Source organism: Callithrix jacchus, chromosome 9 (genome assembly GCF_049354715.1).
Source record: "Callithrix jacchus isolate 240 chromosome 9, calJac240_pri, whole genome shotgun sequence".
Classification (NCBI taxonomy): Eukaryota; Metazoa; Chordata; class Mammalia; order Primates; family Cebidae; genus Callithrix; species Callithrix jacchus.
The window spans coordinates 74,923,441-74,939,648 of NC_133510.1; the positions used below are offsets into that span (position 1 = coordinate 74,923,441).

Consider the following 16,208-nt stretch of genomic DNA (forward strand, 5'->3'; position numbering starts at 1 on the left):
GATGTTCTCCAAATTTCTGTTGGCTGATGTTTCTCTTGATTATAACCAGCTTATAAATTTTAGAGAAGTGATGTGTTTTTCTTATTACATTTCATTAGGTGACATATGATATTGACTTGTCTCATTACTGGGAGTGTTAACTTTGATCACTTAATTCAGATAGTGTTTCTTAGGTTTCTCCACTATAACGTTAACTTTTTCTCCCTTTGTAATTAAATATTTTGTAGAAAGATACTTTGAAACTATGTAAAATTCTGTTTCTCATCTCACTTTCATCCACTAATTTTAGCATTCATGGATGTCTTACTTGAACTCCTTTTGCATTTATTACTTGGCATTCTAATGTAAGAAAGAATCTCTTACCCAAACTCTTACACATTTATCTTCTTCCCATGTATCTATTTACTTATTATATAATTGTGGATTCATGGGTTCTTCTTTCATTCAGTGGACTATAATCCATTACTCTCATTGCTTATTTTTATGCTTAAATTGTTCCAGATTTGTTAAGCAGGAGCTCCTTCAAGGTTGCTCCTGGATCCTTCGGTTATGTTCCAATTGTTTTTCTGAGAAATTTCTTACCTTCTGGCCCAATGACATGTTCAAAGCTCCTTATTCTTTCTGTGCTCTACTTTTAGAGTCTCAATAAACTCTTGTTTCTTACAGTGGAAAGATGCATGTAGAAATCAAGCCTAGGCATTAAATTTGCTCATTGCTACTCAGGTATTGTTGCTCCCAGGTCCCTTCCGGGGATACACACCGCCATGCCCTTAAATTCGTGTTTATTTACATGTCATGTATACTTATATATCCACTCTTCCAATTCCAATCTAATACCACAGCATTCATCTCAACTTTTCCTCTTTCCATGTTTGTACCTTCTCCAGCACTAGGACAGTGGATTCTACCAGGCCTCTGCCCTGTTTAGCAGCCCTCCCTCCATACACCCTCACTCCTGTCAAACTGCCTTCATGCCGACTCCAACTCCCACTTTGTGTGGACCCTGACACTCACTGGATACCCTTTCACTGGGAAGAAAGAAAGGTAAGTATGGGCATCATGTTCTAACAGGTCTTTCTGCATTGGCTGGCTGTTTAGGCATCATGGAAACATAGTAGTGAATTGGTAGCAGTGTTCTTAAAACAGCGGAGTTACAACATGTCAGTGTTTTATTCATTCAAATTCAACTTAATTAAAATACCGAAGATATTGTAAGGTTGCACATATCTTCTAGGCCCATCTATATATACATGTTGCTGCACAGGAATGGATCCACAGAATCATGGTTTCTTGCAATGTGTGGACAGTTTAGGAATTTTTTTCAAGTGCAAAAAAATTTGACATTAGATGCTTCTTACCTTTTATGTTGATTTCAAAATCTAACTCTTCTGTCAAATATGACTCTATGTATAGCATAAATTATCTCAACATCTAGTCAAATTCTTTCTTCAGGAGTATCATCATTTGGTTTCCAAAAAGGAAGCTGAGAGGATCCCACACTGATTCTAGAACATATTACTGACCCATTCAGGAAAAATAATACAGTTTTTCTTTGGTAGGTAATCCTCTCTAAAATGTAGACTAATGCTCTGGTGACACGTTTCTAGGCTAAAGCTAGGGAAGAGTAGGGTCTTGGCTGTGGGACCAACTCCAATAGAGTGGCTCACTGGGGCAAGTCACAGGAGGCCAAGCTGAAGAGCACCCTTATCAGGCATGCAGCCAAAAGGGTGCTAGGCAGGGAAGAGGATATAAGCTTTAAACCAGAGAAGGGAGTAGTATGGGCCAAGAAAGTGATGATAAGTCCCACTAAATGGAGCCTTCATTCATTCAAAATATGCTTATGAAGGACAGTATGTCCCAGAATCTTTGCTTGCTCTGTGGATACAGAAATGAATACATGTGTTTTCTGCCTGGAAGAAACTTTCATTCTAGTAGAAGAGAATCATGCCAACAGTTACAAGTATCTCAAGAGTCTTGCTACACTCTTAAATTTGTGAATTTTGACAGCCGTTTCTAAATTACTTTCCATAAGGCTTATACCAAGTCACAGAGTTGGAAGTCACTTCTAAATGCTACTTTTAATGCCACTTTCATACAGTATTTTATGTATTTGAAAGGTATAGTTTGAGAAAGATTTAGATTAAAATTTTAGATATTTCCCCCCTTTCTTTCATTTCTTGAGATGTTAAGTAAGTATTAAAAAGTAGATAATGAATTTCTGAGAAAAAGTCGAAGTGCCTCCTGGTTGTATGTTCCCAGATCTTGATGGTACTGGACTGGACTCCAAAGGTTACAGAAAATTATCTTTCTGTTAAACCACTAACTTATCATTTTGTTTAGTGTTCATTTGTTCATTTACCATACAAGTTTGGAATAGCTTTTGAGTAAATGAAGGTTATTAAGCTTAAAGTTGTCTGGACATTACAAAATCAGGCACATAAACTTTTCTGCAGAAGGTAATGTGGCTGGCAGAGACCTATTTTGAGGATTTAAAAAAATGATAGATTACTCTTAGTGGTTATACATAATAAGCAGTGCTATCTCTGATATTTACCTACCACAGACTTTGGCTTTTGAAAATGGAATTCGGCTCCTTTCTCTTTACTTTTAGATACTTATTGTCTATTAGTGAGCTCTCTTTTATAGTTGCTAGTGGACCTTCTTTTGCTGCTGACATATTTTCAGTTCTATAGAGTTTGTGGGCAAAATGGTATTAGAAAAGCAAGTAAATCATCATGATGTTCTATATATTACCTTGGCAAATAATTCTTTAGGCAAGAGCTCTAGACTAATAAATGAGAGCATGTGTATAATTTAGAATTGTTTCTTTTTTAGAATCAATAGCCTGGGAATTGAAAAATTCAAAGTGCTTTGTCATGGCATTATTGTTTGAATTAATTTTTTACAAAACAATTTCAGTTCATTTGGAACTGGCTCTGTGTCTCTTCAATTTGTACTCCTGAGAAAGAATTGAAGGATACTGAACTTTGGAAAAAATTTAATAAAGTCAGTTGACAGTGGAACACTAGAAGATAAAATTCCTCAGGCCTAATTCTTTTGGAATTGTGGGAACAGACAGGGGGTGAAGGTCAGCAGCTGTCCATCCATCTGCAGAGCAGAAGCTCCCCTCTCAGGCTGGCAGTAGCAGGCAAAGGCTGGTGAAGTGAGACTGAGGTCAAGACTACAATTCGTTCTCTTGTTTTAATGCAATTTCAACTAGCTAATATGTACAAGGTGTTTCAGGAGCATTAACGTTTTGAGCCTTAGGCAATCAGATCTGAAGGCTCATTCTGTTTGATTCATAATGTGGATTATATTTTATAATGTTGCTAGGACTTGATTATTTGCACATCCTAGAAGGTATAGCTCCTGCTCTGAACATTTAAAAGGAAATTGCTATAGAACATTGAACATTAAACAGAAAGCGACTATAGGTAAATCTCATAGAAATAAAAAAATTTCTATAATCACAGTGTTAGAATCAAATGTTTGGATGATTATCACATAAGTTTAATTTGACCGTCTTGGTAACCACTAAAAATGGAGGAGTGGTACAATGAACCATTGGTGCATTTTATAATACTGCAGGTTAGCCTAGTGACAAATACTTTATTCAGACCATCTAGAAACATGCACATTCCTCCCTCATCTACTTGCAACTGTATCTTTACAGATCGATATAAAGACATATACATACCCAAATAAGATACAATGGTCACAGAAAGTGTTTGTAAACATTAATGTTGACTTGTGGACATACATTGATTTGAAACAAATCCTTTACTTTAAATAGCTTTGATTTTCTGTCTAGAAGATGAAAGAGAACATTAATAGCCATCACTTATGAAGTTTACCTAGTTGAATGTTAGCGCCTCTAAAAATGAATCAATATTCATTACTTTCCCACATTGGAAGATAAAAGGAATAAATGATTTTTTGAAACTGAAAATGAAATTCTCAGAAATGTCAAGAAAATCTTTAGTGCAGTCTCATTTTAAGAAAAATTGAAGAGAGATCATCAAAATCTTTTTATATTAACAAGGCTATTTGTATATAATGTAACCCAATCATTTAGGATCTGCTTAATTTAAAACATGTAACAGAGTAAAGGTAAAATATGTTTTAGTTCTTGTAACCTGTTTTAAAAAAAAACCCATGTAGTTAATAATAAAAATGAGAGGAGGATAAAATTTATTCCAGGAATTGTGTGCTGAAGTATCAGCTATTTGTACAAAGTTCAGTCCACATTCTCACCAAAACCGTATGTGTTCAAGAAGTTTTCTGAAGGGTCCTATGCAGAATTTTGTTCAACTTAAACTGAAGGAAGACATATTAAAGCTAAAGTTGAAGCATGGGGGGCGGAGAATGGTCAAAACTTTTAATGGTCCCCACGTTAAAAATAAGCCCTTTCTCTAGTGTGTGTGCATATCTTATCTTTATTTTTGTTTTTTGGTTCAACTATAAGAACAGTACTTGTTCAGTGACAGCCACATAAAGGTTAAATGGAGAACTACAGATTAAATGTTACTATTGTAGTGCATCTTTTAATTTGCTCTTACACAAAATCCGTAGGAAACTGGATATATGTCAGAATGTCATGGAAAGATTGATATATCAATGGGTATAGCAATAAAAATGCGTTTACTGAATTAGAAAGCACAATACATTGCTTTTAGAGACAAAGCATAGGATTCACTCATTAAGAATAACTGGGAGTTAAATTCTAGGGTTTCTGCCGTCTTACTCATGGTATTTGACTGCCTCGGTTCTATAATCGGATTTTAGCAAGCCTATAAAAATACTTAAAACGTCTTTGTTGTTGGTGGTGTGCTTCCAGCATAGATAATGAATAGTTTATGACATTCAGGTTATAGGTCAAATCTGAGGTCTTATTGCATAACTGGGGAAAATTACTTTTTGAGTAACGTACAGTATAACCTTCAATTCTTAATAGGGCAGGAGTTCAGATACAAACACCTACACATTCAAAGTGACCAGATTACATATAATTTCTACTTGTTCTGAAATGACTCCATAAATGCAATTTAAAAAGTTATTTCTCCACTACAACACACACATGAAAAACTTAGCAATAAATTCTAACATATACAGGTGAAACCATTTGTTTTCACTTGGCTATTCAAAATATTATTATAACATCTCTAATACATGAAGCATGTTTGGAAACCTATAACACATTTCCGGTGCATCTCAATTAAAAAGACATTTCAATGCATTATACTGACTTTTCCTTATTCCCTTGTAACAGCAACATAATTAAAAAATAAACTGAGTAAGGTAACTCAATGCAATTTAAATCTGATGTTAGAAGTAAGCTGCATGTGAGACTAAATCAGATATGGGAGATTTTTCTAAAACAGGATTAAGCAGTGTTTCAAATCATCTGGAATCAATTATCATGGGACACTGTTGTAGAAATGATGATACTGAGTTAAAAAACATTTTTCTTATAAAAAAATCACAAGTCAGAGATTGTTACTTATGGTATGCAAGATAAGTTTGGTGATGATTCTGTAAATGAAACATCAATTTTTGTGTAGACTCCAGTATTTCTAATCTATGAGAAACAGGTGTCTCATAGATTCTGGTGTCCAAAATGGCCAATTTCAGAATCTTCTTGTGAAGTGGTTGCTTCTCTGAGAAAGCAAACAAAATTGCTTCACATGTGAATCATATCACATTTCCTTATAAGTCTAGCTTCAATACAAGCAGAGTTAAAAACCAAAAACACCCTCCAAACCCTATGTATGTATTGTTACTGGCTGACCCACAAGATGGCGCTAAAGAGAAAAGTGACAAAAGTGAAGATCACAGGCAAGTTAGATATTAAATCAATTCTATTATAAGAATAATTAAATGACTCTGGGCAAGATAATCTTTTTTCAGCCTCAGTTTCCTGATTTGTCAGATGGAGGAAATAATAGCATTGACCTCATGATTTTCATGATTACACGAGACAGCGTAAAATACTTAGACAAATACTTGGCACAAGTTAAGCCCTTGACAAATCTAAGCTATTATTATTATATTCATTAATTCTTCCTTCCATATTTATCTGGAAACATGAATTTGAGCAATTTAAGTTCATGGTAACAATTATATAGGTATATTTACTGTTTTCATTTCTTTAATGACTAGACAAATTAACTAGTTTAATGGAAACCTTTCTGGAATAATACTTAATTTCTATTGTTTGTAGATGTTGGTCTATATTAAGTTTGCAGGTTTCATGAATAAATTGTAAACATTTCCATGATATATACTTTGCCTTTTTATAAAGCTTTTTTATAGAAGTCATAAACCAAAGAGACTACAGTGAGCACTAAAGAGTTTGAACATAGCATTAGAACCCCTCAAATAATGATATAACTTCATTGACATACTAATTCTCTCTTTGGATATAACATTAAATGCTAAAATTGGGAATGACACTTGAATTATTTGGTCATTCTTTTCTTACCTTTGCTATCTAAAGACATCCATTTTATGCTGTGAGGCTTGTTCTAGGTTGGTTTAAACGTAATCATGAGACTTTTCTGGGACTAATAACATATAGTATTATATTAATCAGTTAGGAAATGTTTCTGTTAAAAACAACTTCAAGTCTGAAGCTGCAATGAGCTCTCATCACACCATTGCACTCCAGCCTGGGTGACAGAGTGAGATCTAATCTCTAAAAAGAAAATATAGTAAAAAGTAAAAATAAAAAATGAAAAAAGATAAAAACAACTTCATAGTTCCACAGATTTTTATCAGGTAAAAAGATATCATCAAATTTAGATGTAATTTCCACTTAGATTAATCCTTTTAAATAAACAAGTCAGACAACTAATAGTTAAATCAAGGTGTTAATTGTTGTGGACAAACTGCAGAGATCATGAAATTTCACTATCTCAATTATAGCTGATTTTAGGTAATTCTTTCCTCATCTTCAAGATCTTAAGGAATGTTCTGTCTGGAAGGGTGGTTCTTAAATGAAACCTGTCAACAACATCAACAGATCAGTGGGTCAAATGCTATGAAGTTTTGAAAGTTTGCAATATAAAAATATTAATAAACTTTGCAGTCATGTTTATTTCTCCAAATTAAAAATTTCATCAAATGATGTTTTAAATTTCAAACTGCTTTTTTGCTATTGCCACATGGCGGCACCACTTCAGCTGCTAAACAGAAACTTCACCATTCTTTTTCATAGTGGTCTCCAGTTGTGGGAGGTCTTCAGAAACATATCCCTGTCATATGATACATCAGCCTAGTTTTGACTGCCAGACTAGTAAGATTTGTTTGTTTCTTCCTGTACTTTTTCTTGTACAGTGTAGTTTTATAAAATTTATTTACCCATTAAAGTTTTAGTTTGATTGAATTATTTTTTGCTTCTCATGAAGATTAACTAAATATTTCTTGAGAACGTAAAGAGGGTAGTATATTAGCTCCTGTATATTTTTTCACAGAAGTTCAGAGCTGAAAAATACCCCAACTCTAACTGTTTTACGTGAACACATTGAGAAATTGAGTCCATGAAGTAACTGGGTTAGGACAATGGAGGGAAATGGAGGTGAACAGGGTCTAGTTCTTTCTCCTGAGCCAAGCTGTTTCTAGACATGAGGTTTTACTCACATGTGAAGAGACAGAGTACACAAAGACACCTAACTATGTGGTTCTATAAACAAACCACTGTGAAAAGAAAAAAAAAAAAAAAGGCAGTTCAAGTGTAAACAATAAAAAATAAGACCCTGAAGCCAATGCATTTACTCAAGATAGTTCATTTCGATCATTTTAGGACCAAGGTATAGATTTTATTAAAAACAACTTCCATTTGGCCTCATATATATTAAATATTCAGACTGCTGTTTTTACTTTTACAAGTCTCTGAATCAAATGTGGCCACATCATGACTTTAGTGATATTTATTAGCTAAATAAAGTAATCATAAAATTCTCCTAACAAATAAACATGTTTCTGAGAGAAGCATCAGGCTCTTTGGGAAGTTTAATTTCCTTGTTTACAACACTGCATGGCTCTAGTATTGGCAAAATCAAACCTATCTCAGATCCAGTGACCTATAACACTGAAAGAAACTTTAAAAAAGAATGTTAGTAAATTACATCTTTAATATTTTTGTGAGGTTCACACTCTGAAATGTCACCCCCCCTTTTGCTTTGGAGGTAGAATGAACATCCTTTAGAAAAAAAAAATAATATTAAAAAATTGTTTTACCAAAGTGCTTGCTTCTTTGGGAAAGCATGGGTTATACTTTCAGAAATTAAAAAAAAAAAAAAGAAAACTTGCTGAAAACCTTTGTAACATTGATATAAAGGGGAGAAATATTTACCCACTTGATCTTAATACTAAGTTTTATTATGCAAAGTTACATTTAAGGAGAATCCATGAGCTAGTAAGTTGTGTCCATTCTATATTAATAATCGTATGTCTACTCCACTTGGGTCAGGAAAAATAATCCATTTAGTAATTTAATCACAGTAAGTAGAGACTTTACTAATTAATAAATGCATTATTTAATTCTGAAATATTTGAGATTTGCCATGTAGTAATTTTCAGAAGTACATAAACACATTGATATAATACAAAGAAGAACAGCTGGAGGCAAAGAGTGGAAAGAGATAACAGATTGAGAATGTGAGTGAGAGAAAGAGGAAAGGTGAAGAAAACTGGGTTAAAGGGTACAAACATACAGTAAGATGGAAGGAATCTAGCTATTCAGTGTTTGAGAGCAGAGTAGGGTGACTATACCTTGCAAAAATGTATTGTGCTCAGGTGATGGACACCTTAAATATCCTGACTTGTCACTACACATTATGTGCATGTAACAAAATTTCTCATGTATCCCACAAATTTGCACACATTTTTTAAAAAAAGGACAAACAGGAAAAGCCTTCTTTGAATCTTTTCTTGACTAATGTTTTAGAAAGAGTAAATCTTACAGATACTTTAGTGGGTAACCTCTTCCTTTAGGCAGTGGTTCTTAGAATTTTGGGGAGGATTCCAGAAGCCTCTGTAATCAAATGAACTAAATCCATGGATATTGAATCATTAATACTGAATTGCCAGTTTAAAACCCAAAAGTCAGAGAAGTCTGGTGAACTGCTGAGGATCTTGGGACTCCACTCGCTTGCACTATAGTTCCTGATTCTGTGAAAACAAACCAATGAACCCCAACTCCTCAACTCTTAAAATGCATACAGCCAGATACATATGGACAGCAAGAGCACAGACATTTAAAAACAGAGCAGAAAAAAGTAACTTGAACAGAATGTGGCATTTCCCTTGGTCTGTTGCTAACGGCCCACATACAACATGCTTAAAAAATCCCACCCTGGCACTTATTTTCATCATCACTTAAAAATGATTCAAATGGACATTTAAAATGCATGGCATTGAGCGTTTATCCCACCTAGGGATAAATGGAAAAGGGCTTCCTTGAGCAGGGCTGTGTTTTTTTTTTTAGTGGTTATCAGACTAAGGTAGATCTGTAATTGGTCTCTTTTCTTTGGTCATGCTTTTAAAGCCAAACACAATATTTTAATTGTCTATTTTCAGTACTCCAAAGTCAGAAGCATTAACCATTTCTTTTTGTAATAAAATAGCTATGGACATGATTTGTAAAATGTCTTCAAGATTTAAAGACATGAAAGAAACATGTAAAAAGGAATTACCTCATTTTCTTTCTATGATTCACTTTTTTAATTGACCCAGAAGCCAATCATACTTTGTTTTATTAAACACTGGAGACTCCTGCTTCTTAGCTGTCACCTTTCAGGTGGCTGTTTTCTGAATATTGTTCCAATTAAAGTTCTTCACACAGATTGTGAGGGTTGGATATCCCACATACTTATACATACTCTTCACTATATTTTTAAACTCCAGTGTGCTCAGACAAGAGTCCATAACCAGCTACGAACCTATTTTGATGCTGCCTGCTGTCAGCAAACTGTCTATTGATAACTATCCTAATAAAGTTTAAACAGTTTTTATGGTAACACTGGAAGGCTGCATGAAAGTAATTATGGCTAGGTGCAATGAAACACTGACCAATCATGGAATGTATTCATTCACTGTATTAAGCTCATAGCCCAGCTTTTCTCAGTCTCAAGCTTTTGGTCCTGAATGTTACACTGTAGGCATTGTGTTTTAATCATTTCCTCAATCTAAACATAGAAATTATCCTATGGGGAAAACATCACCTTGCTTAGGCCTTTACTTCCGGAGGATTTTAATGCTTCATTGTTAACCATTATTTTAGTGCTGCACACCTGGACACATCGCACAGTATAATGTAATATATGTAGTCAGGCTTTGGAGAATTTATTTCAATTTACATAAAATCCTCCAAATCCTCTGTCGAGCTTGATGTGAAATCTGACAGAGCCACATCTCCCCAGCAGGGTCTTTCTTTGCTCTCTCTGTTAATAGCCAAAGGCTCCAATGATCTCTCCGTGGAGCGCGGTGGGGCTAAGGAGTCAGGAAGAGGGGTGACTGCGGGGCTTGTTGCGCTGAAGATTTACAATGTACTTCTCGCAGGCGGCTCAGCAACCCCCTCTGTGGCTGTGGGTGTCTGGTGTGACAGAGCGGAGAAAAGCTCTCTAATCTCCCAGCGCCTGCCTCTGCCGCTCAACTGTTCTCCTCCCTCCCGCCTTTCCTGCCTCCTCGCGCGCGCTCTCTCTCTGCCTTTCTCGGGGAGTTTCAGTCCCTCAATGCAGCTGGAGTAGCCCTGGCAATCTAAACCCGGAGCCTGTGTATATACACACACGCACACACACGCACACACATGCACATGCGCTCGCACATACGCACTTCGGCTCTCCCCGTGGGGATATGGAGCAAACCCAGAGCTTCATCTACCTGAAGGGGATGGCCCGGCCGGACACTTCTTTCTCACTTGTCATCTCCGGAGGGCAGAGCAAGACTGGAAAGAGGGAGGCTCGCTGTCGGGTCTGCAACCTCCTGCCGTTTGCCGCCACCGCAGCTTAAAGTGCCCAGGGTGGAGAAGGCTTTTCCAGGAGGGATCTCCGTCGTAGCTTCGCGGCCCTAGGACTTCCTCCTGCTGGTTCACTCTAGTCTCTCCCACCTCGGCCATCCTCTCCTCTCCAGCTGCAGGGTGTATGGCTCGGGTGCCTCCCGTGCTGTGGCAGCCGTCACTGCTGTTGCGAGCACATTCCACCCAGAGGACTGAACGCCGCCGCTGGAGTGGGGGAGAAAGCGGAAGCCCTAACTTCCCCCTCCACACCCTCGCTCTCCCCACTGCTCCAGTCCTTCTCCCCAGCCGAGGACCGGTTGGAAGGCTCCCGCGGAAAGCGAGGCGAGAGCACAGCGCAGGGGAGGGACAGCCCGGAGCCGCAGGCGCGCAGGGGCGGGAGCAGCATGTGCCCCAGCGCTGGGTGCTCGCCCGAGAAGTAGCGCGCGCTGGGCAAGCAAGACGCTTTCCAAGTTGGGCGCGTCCCAGAGCTCGCAGCCCAGCGCCTCGGCAGCCCGAGTGCGGAGTGAGGCGGGGCTGATGGGGGTCGCTGAAGCTGCCGTCGCTGGTGGCCAGAACCCGTCTTGAAAGAACCTGGGCCAGCATTCCCAGACGCGCGCCCTCGGCCCGCGTGCGCTCTCCCATGCCTGCTCTGGCGGTGGCCCCGGTGGCCCGCTCGCTGGGGGTGCCGGAGGGGGCGGGGGAGGAGGAGGAGGCGGTGTGATGGCCCTGGACGGCGAGCTGGGGGAGCAAGAGGAGGAGAAGAAAAAGAAGAAGAAAAAGAAGAGGAAGAAGAAGGAGGAGGAGGAGGGGGCCAAGAAGAGCAGCTCACCTTTCGCGGCCGCGATGGGGGAAGACGACGCCGCGCTTCGGTCTGGCGGCAGGGGGCTCTCGGACCCGTGGGCAGACTCCGTGGGAGTGCGACCCCGCACCACGGAACGCCACATCGCGGTACACAAGCGGCTTGTACTGGCCTTCGCCGTGTCCCTCGTGGCACTGCTCGCGGTCACCATGCTCGCCGTGCTGCTCAGCCTGCGCTTCGACGAGTGCGGGGCCAGTGCCACGCCAGGCGCCGACGGTGGCCCCGCGGGCTTTCCGGAGCGTGGCGGCAATGGGAGCCTCCCCGGATCGGCCCGGCGCAACCACCACGCAGGCGGGGACTCCTCGCAGCCGGAGGCTGGTGGGGTGGCCAGTCCGGGGACCCCGTCCACCCAGCCGCCGTCGGAGGAGGAGCGGGAGCCCTGGCAGCCGTGGACGCAGCTGCGCCTGTCGGGCCACCTGAAGCCGCTGCACTACAATCTAATGCTCACCGCCTTCATGGAGAACTTCACCTTCTCCGGGGAGGTCAACGTGGAGATCTCGTGCCGGAACGCCACCCGCTACGTAGTGCTGCACGCTTCCAGAGTGGCGGTGGAGAAGGTGCAGCTGGCCGAGGACCGGGCGTTCGGGGCTGTCCCAGTGGCCGGTTTTTTCCTCTATCCGCAAACCCAGGTCCTAGTGGTGGTGCTGAATAGGACGCTGGACGCGCAGAGGAATTACAATCTGAAGATTATCTACAACGCACTCATCGAGAATGAGCTCCTGGGCTTCTTCCGCAGCTCCTATGTGCTCCACGGGGAGAGAAGGTATGGAGGGAGGCGGTGCCCTGCACCGCCCCACCCCGCCGCGCAGCTCGAACCTCAGGCGGCCGGCGACCCCGGGGATCCAGCTGGCTTCCAGTACCCGGGAAGCCAGGGGTGGGGGAAGGAAACAAAAGCTGGGTAGGGCAGTCAGAACCTCGGGGTCTCCTAGATGCCTCGGGGTCTCCCTGCTGCCAACTCCGCAAACTGATTCACTTGTGCCAAAAGATGAATGCCGCCCCCTCCTCTGGTCGGGACCTCTCCTCTTCCCTTCAAAGTTCCTTAGCCGTCAAAACGAAGGGCTCTTTTTCTGAAGGGTAGTTGGTAATCTGAGCGATGCCAGAATGACATGAAAAGCTTGCCAAGTTACCGTCGAGGGAAAATACATGAGCGCCAAAGGTCAAGACAGCAGCGCATCCAGGTTAGGATGTCAGGGCAGGTCAGGGACACACCGTCGGTCCGCCTCCCCAACATACCCATCTCCCCTGACTATTAGTAGTCCCCTGCCAGGTGAAGAGCAGAGGATGGGCTTTGGCTGAATAAAGTTTCTCCAAACTTCAAGCTGAGATTTGGAGTGAAAAGAGTGGTTTCCAGAGATAGGCTGAGAGAACCCGGACAGGGGTGGAGGTTGCAAAGGCCAAAGCCAGGGAGAAGCAGCCTCGCTGGCGCTGCCAGCTCTGTGCTAAGTCAGGGCGACTCCAGTTGTTTGTTCATGAGTTGCTGTCTCTGGAGATGATTCCAGTGGTGAAGGGTGGAAAAGCTAATGGTCAGTCTCAAATGCCTTGTTAGTGAGTATCTTTGGTGGGTTTTACATTTGGGTAGTCTTATATTTAAAAAAAAAATTCTGAGAGGCCATGGAGCTTTTCATCACTTGTTTAGATCTCAGACTTCATAATCCAATAGAACCGAGTTCGAATCTCTGCTGTTCATCTAACTGTGGTGAAGGTTTCAGGAAGGTAATTAACCTTTTCCTGACATGACTACTTCTAGTACTTATTGCACACCCAAGAACTCAATCCGACAAGAACTCTATGAGGTAGATGCTATTATCAGCATTCCCTATTTTACAAGTGGGGAAATGGAGGCACAGGTAGGTCACATAGCTTGACCAAGATCACTAAGAGTGAGCAGTCAAAGCACAGATTTAGACTCTGGGAGTTTGGCTCTAGAGCCTAGACTTTTCATTCTGACTTGGGGATACCAATAATAATATCCTACTTTAGAATTTGTATAGATGTCTATGAGTGAATGAATTACAAAGCACTTACCCTTGTGCCTGGCATATAGAGCGTCCACTATAACTGCTAGCTCTCATGAGTGTCTTGTGGCAGTAAGCTCTCAGGTGTATTGTTGAATGAGTAAGTGATTCTTTTTCTTTGCTCTAACTCCCTCATTGCTAAAATAACTTCAATTAATTAAATGACTATAGGGCAGATGCACAACCAAAGTGAGCTTAAAAATTAAACCAACAACTTTAGAAGAGGAGGCAGGTTATAGATCAGTAATGAGGCAGAGCCTCTCCTTTTCTCAGGTGATTCTTACAACAGCAGAACACTGGGGCTCAGAGAAGCCCAGGACCCTGGAGGTCAGCAGGTATGTCAGTGGAGAGCTAGAACTTGAACTCTGGTTCTATAATCCCTGGACCAGACAGAGCTTATGGTGTTTGGAATCTCTCAGAAGAAGTTATTGTGTAAGAGGCTGTGGAAATTGCAATGTGTTGTGAAAGTAAGCAAAAGTTTTATTATTTATAGAGTTCTATGAAGTAACCTCCTATAAATAAAACGTCGAATGCTTTAGTAGTTGTATGATAGTTAAAACCTCCTATGAGTGAATGTATAAATTATTTACTTTCTAACTCCTGACATCAGATATGGATAACTTAAACCCCCTTCTACCACTTCCTCTAACATGTTTTAAAGAATACAGATTAAAAATATTTTTAAACCCAGAAATTATATCAAATATAGGGGAAAGGCATAGAAAACAAATTTGCATACTATGTTTAAGAACAAGCTTGTTATGTCAAAATGTCAATAGTGGGAGTTGCATATCATTACTGATACATCTTGCTGTGGTGAAATAAATGCTTTCAACGAATCCTGTTTTTTGAGCCACCAAAATATACTTGGCAGAACTGAGTTTGTTTTGGTCAGTGCTTTCAAATTAACAGGACTTTTAAAAAGACCAGATGTTTCTGCTTGACCCATAACTGATTTCTTTTACCCCAGTGCATATTTGTATTCAAACTCTCTCCTGTAGTTTTCCCCAAAGAAGTAAATAAGTTGGTTGGAAGTTTAACCTAGTGCATATATAGTTAAACTCTTCATCCCAATAGAAATGCAGGACTCAGTGTTCCGAAAATCCCAGGATTGTTTTATTTCTAAACAGCGTCTTAGAGAAAATCCTTGTTCCTCATTTCCCCCCCTCTTCATTATTATTACCAGAGTGCTGATAATTTCTTGGATGTTTCTGCTGGAATTGATAAGGCAAAAGAAATGAATCTAATAAACCATTTCATAGTTATGTAAACTTTCTACTTATTAAACTTTTTTTTGTTACTAAAGCCACTTGGAACATTTTTAAACAGACCCATATCAGCATCTCAGATATAGTTATACTTTTTTCAGTGAGTTTGTCCACAAAATGCAATGTAAATTGGCATTTTAAAGCTCACTTTCATATAGGACACAGATGCAAACACTGAATTTTTATTTGATGAATAATGAAATATTTTGGTCTTTAGTTAGATATGATTTTGTCAGTTTAATTATAGGATAATATCTGTAATAAAAACAAATATTTAATCTGGCAAAGGAAGTCACACTGAGCAACTTGAAATGCTTAAAAGAACAATACTACCATGCAGTCCACTTCTCTTAGCCTATGTGGAAACAATAACTCATTAAAATCCTATCAGTTCTGATTCTTCAACTCCCTTCTCAGAGATCTGAGCAAAAGAATTTTGGTGATGGCAGGAAAATTAAATTCCGTTGTGTGCTATATACCTTGGACCCCTGGAAGGTTTTGTACCCCGCTGGGTTTTGTAGGTAGCCTGGCTTCGTACAGCTGGGAAGATTTGCTTTTCCTGGTTTCCATACTGTAGTATACAAAGGTTAGAAGATGAGGCCCCCCTTGAAGCCCAAGGTTTTTTCAAGTTGATACAAATTCTCTACTCTTGGTTACTACACTTGTTGAATATGGAAAATGAATTCTCTTAAAATCAAAATGTTTACAAACCAAGCAGTAAATTAGGCAGAATACATACTCACTTTTTCATCAACTAGGTGTGCAGCAGGCAGATAAAAATGGTTGTGTATTTATGCCATAGTCTATGACAAGATAATGTGCTTACTTAGAATTAGATAAAGTGTTCATTTACCTGAAATAATTGCCGCTTTGGGTAGCCAGATGGAGAGCACACCCATGTTCAAAGTAGGGTACCTTAATTTAGATCCAGATGGTTGGATTGAAAGGTAAATATAGCCAAGATAAAGAACATTCTATTCGATTTCAAAAGGGAGACTGTTTTCCTTGACAAACTTTGATAGGGTCTATAACATGCCAAAGTGAAAGATGACATTAAAAATAGGAGGCCC

General features: G+C 39.7%; 2 protein-coding genes across 2 annotated transcripts in view; one reads left to right on the plus strand and one right to left on the minus strand.

The window, feature by feature from the left end:
- Positions 1–4,418: 4,418 nt before the first annotated feature.
- Positions 4,419–12,043, minus strand: LOC144577774 (uncharacterized). The gene is made up of 3 exons (XM_078338055.1): positions 11,826–12,043; positions 10,882–11,734; positions 4,419–7,002 (listed from the first exon to the last, which is right to left on the minus strand). The coding sequence occupies exon 2, from the start codon at positions 11,636–11,638 to the stop codon at positions 10,922–10,924; it is 717 nt and encodes a 238-aa protein (XP_078194181.1). The 5' UTR covers positions 11,639–11,734; positions 11,826–12,043; the 3' UTR covers positions 4,419–7,002; positions 10,882–10,921.
- The window catches only part of TRHDE (thyrotropin releasing hormone degrading enzyme), a 422,303-nt gene continuing 417,522 nt past the window's right edge, over positions 11,428–16,208 (plus strand). The window contains exon 1 of the mRNA XM_035257033.3: positions 11,428–12,618. Coding sequence (XP_035112924.1) covers positions 11,717–12,618 — 902 coding nt within the window. The 5' untranslated portion in view covers positions 11,428–11,716. The remainder of the gene's footprint in view (positions 12,619–16,208) is intronic.

Excerpts from the sequence above, each read along its gene's own strand:
- LOC144577774 (XM_078338055.1), bottom strand. The coding sequence starts at position 11,638 with ATGGGAGAGCGCACGCGGGCCGAGGGCGCGCGTCTGGGAATGCTGGCC.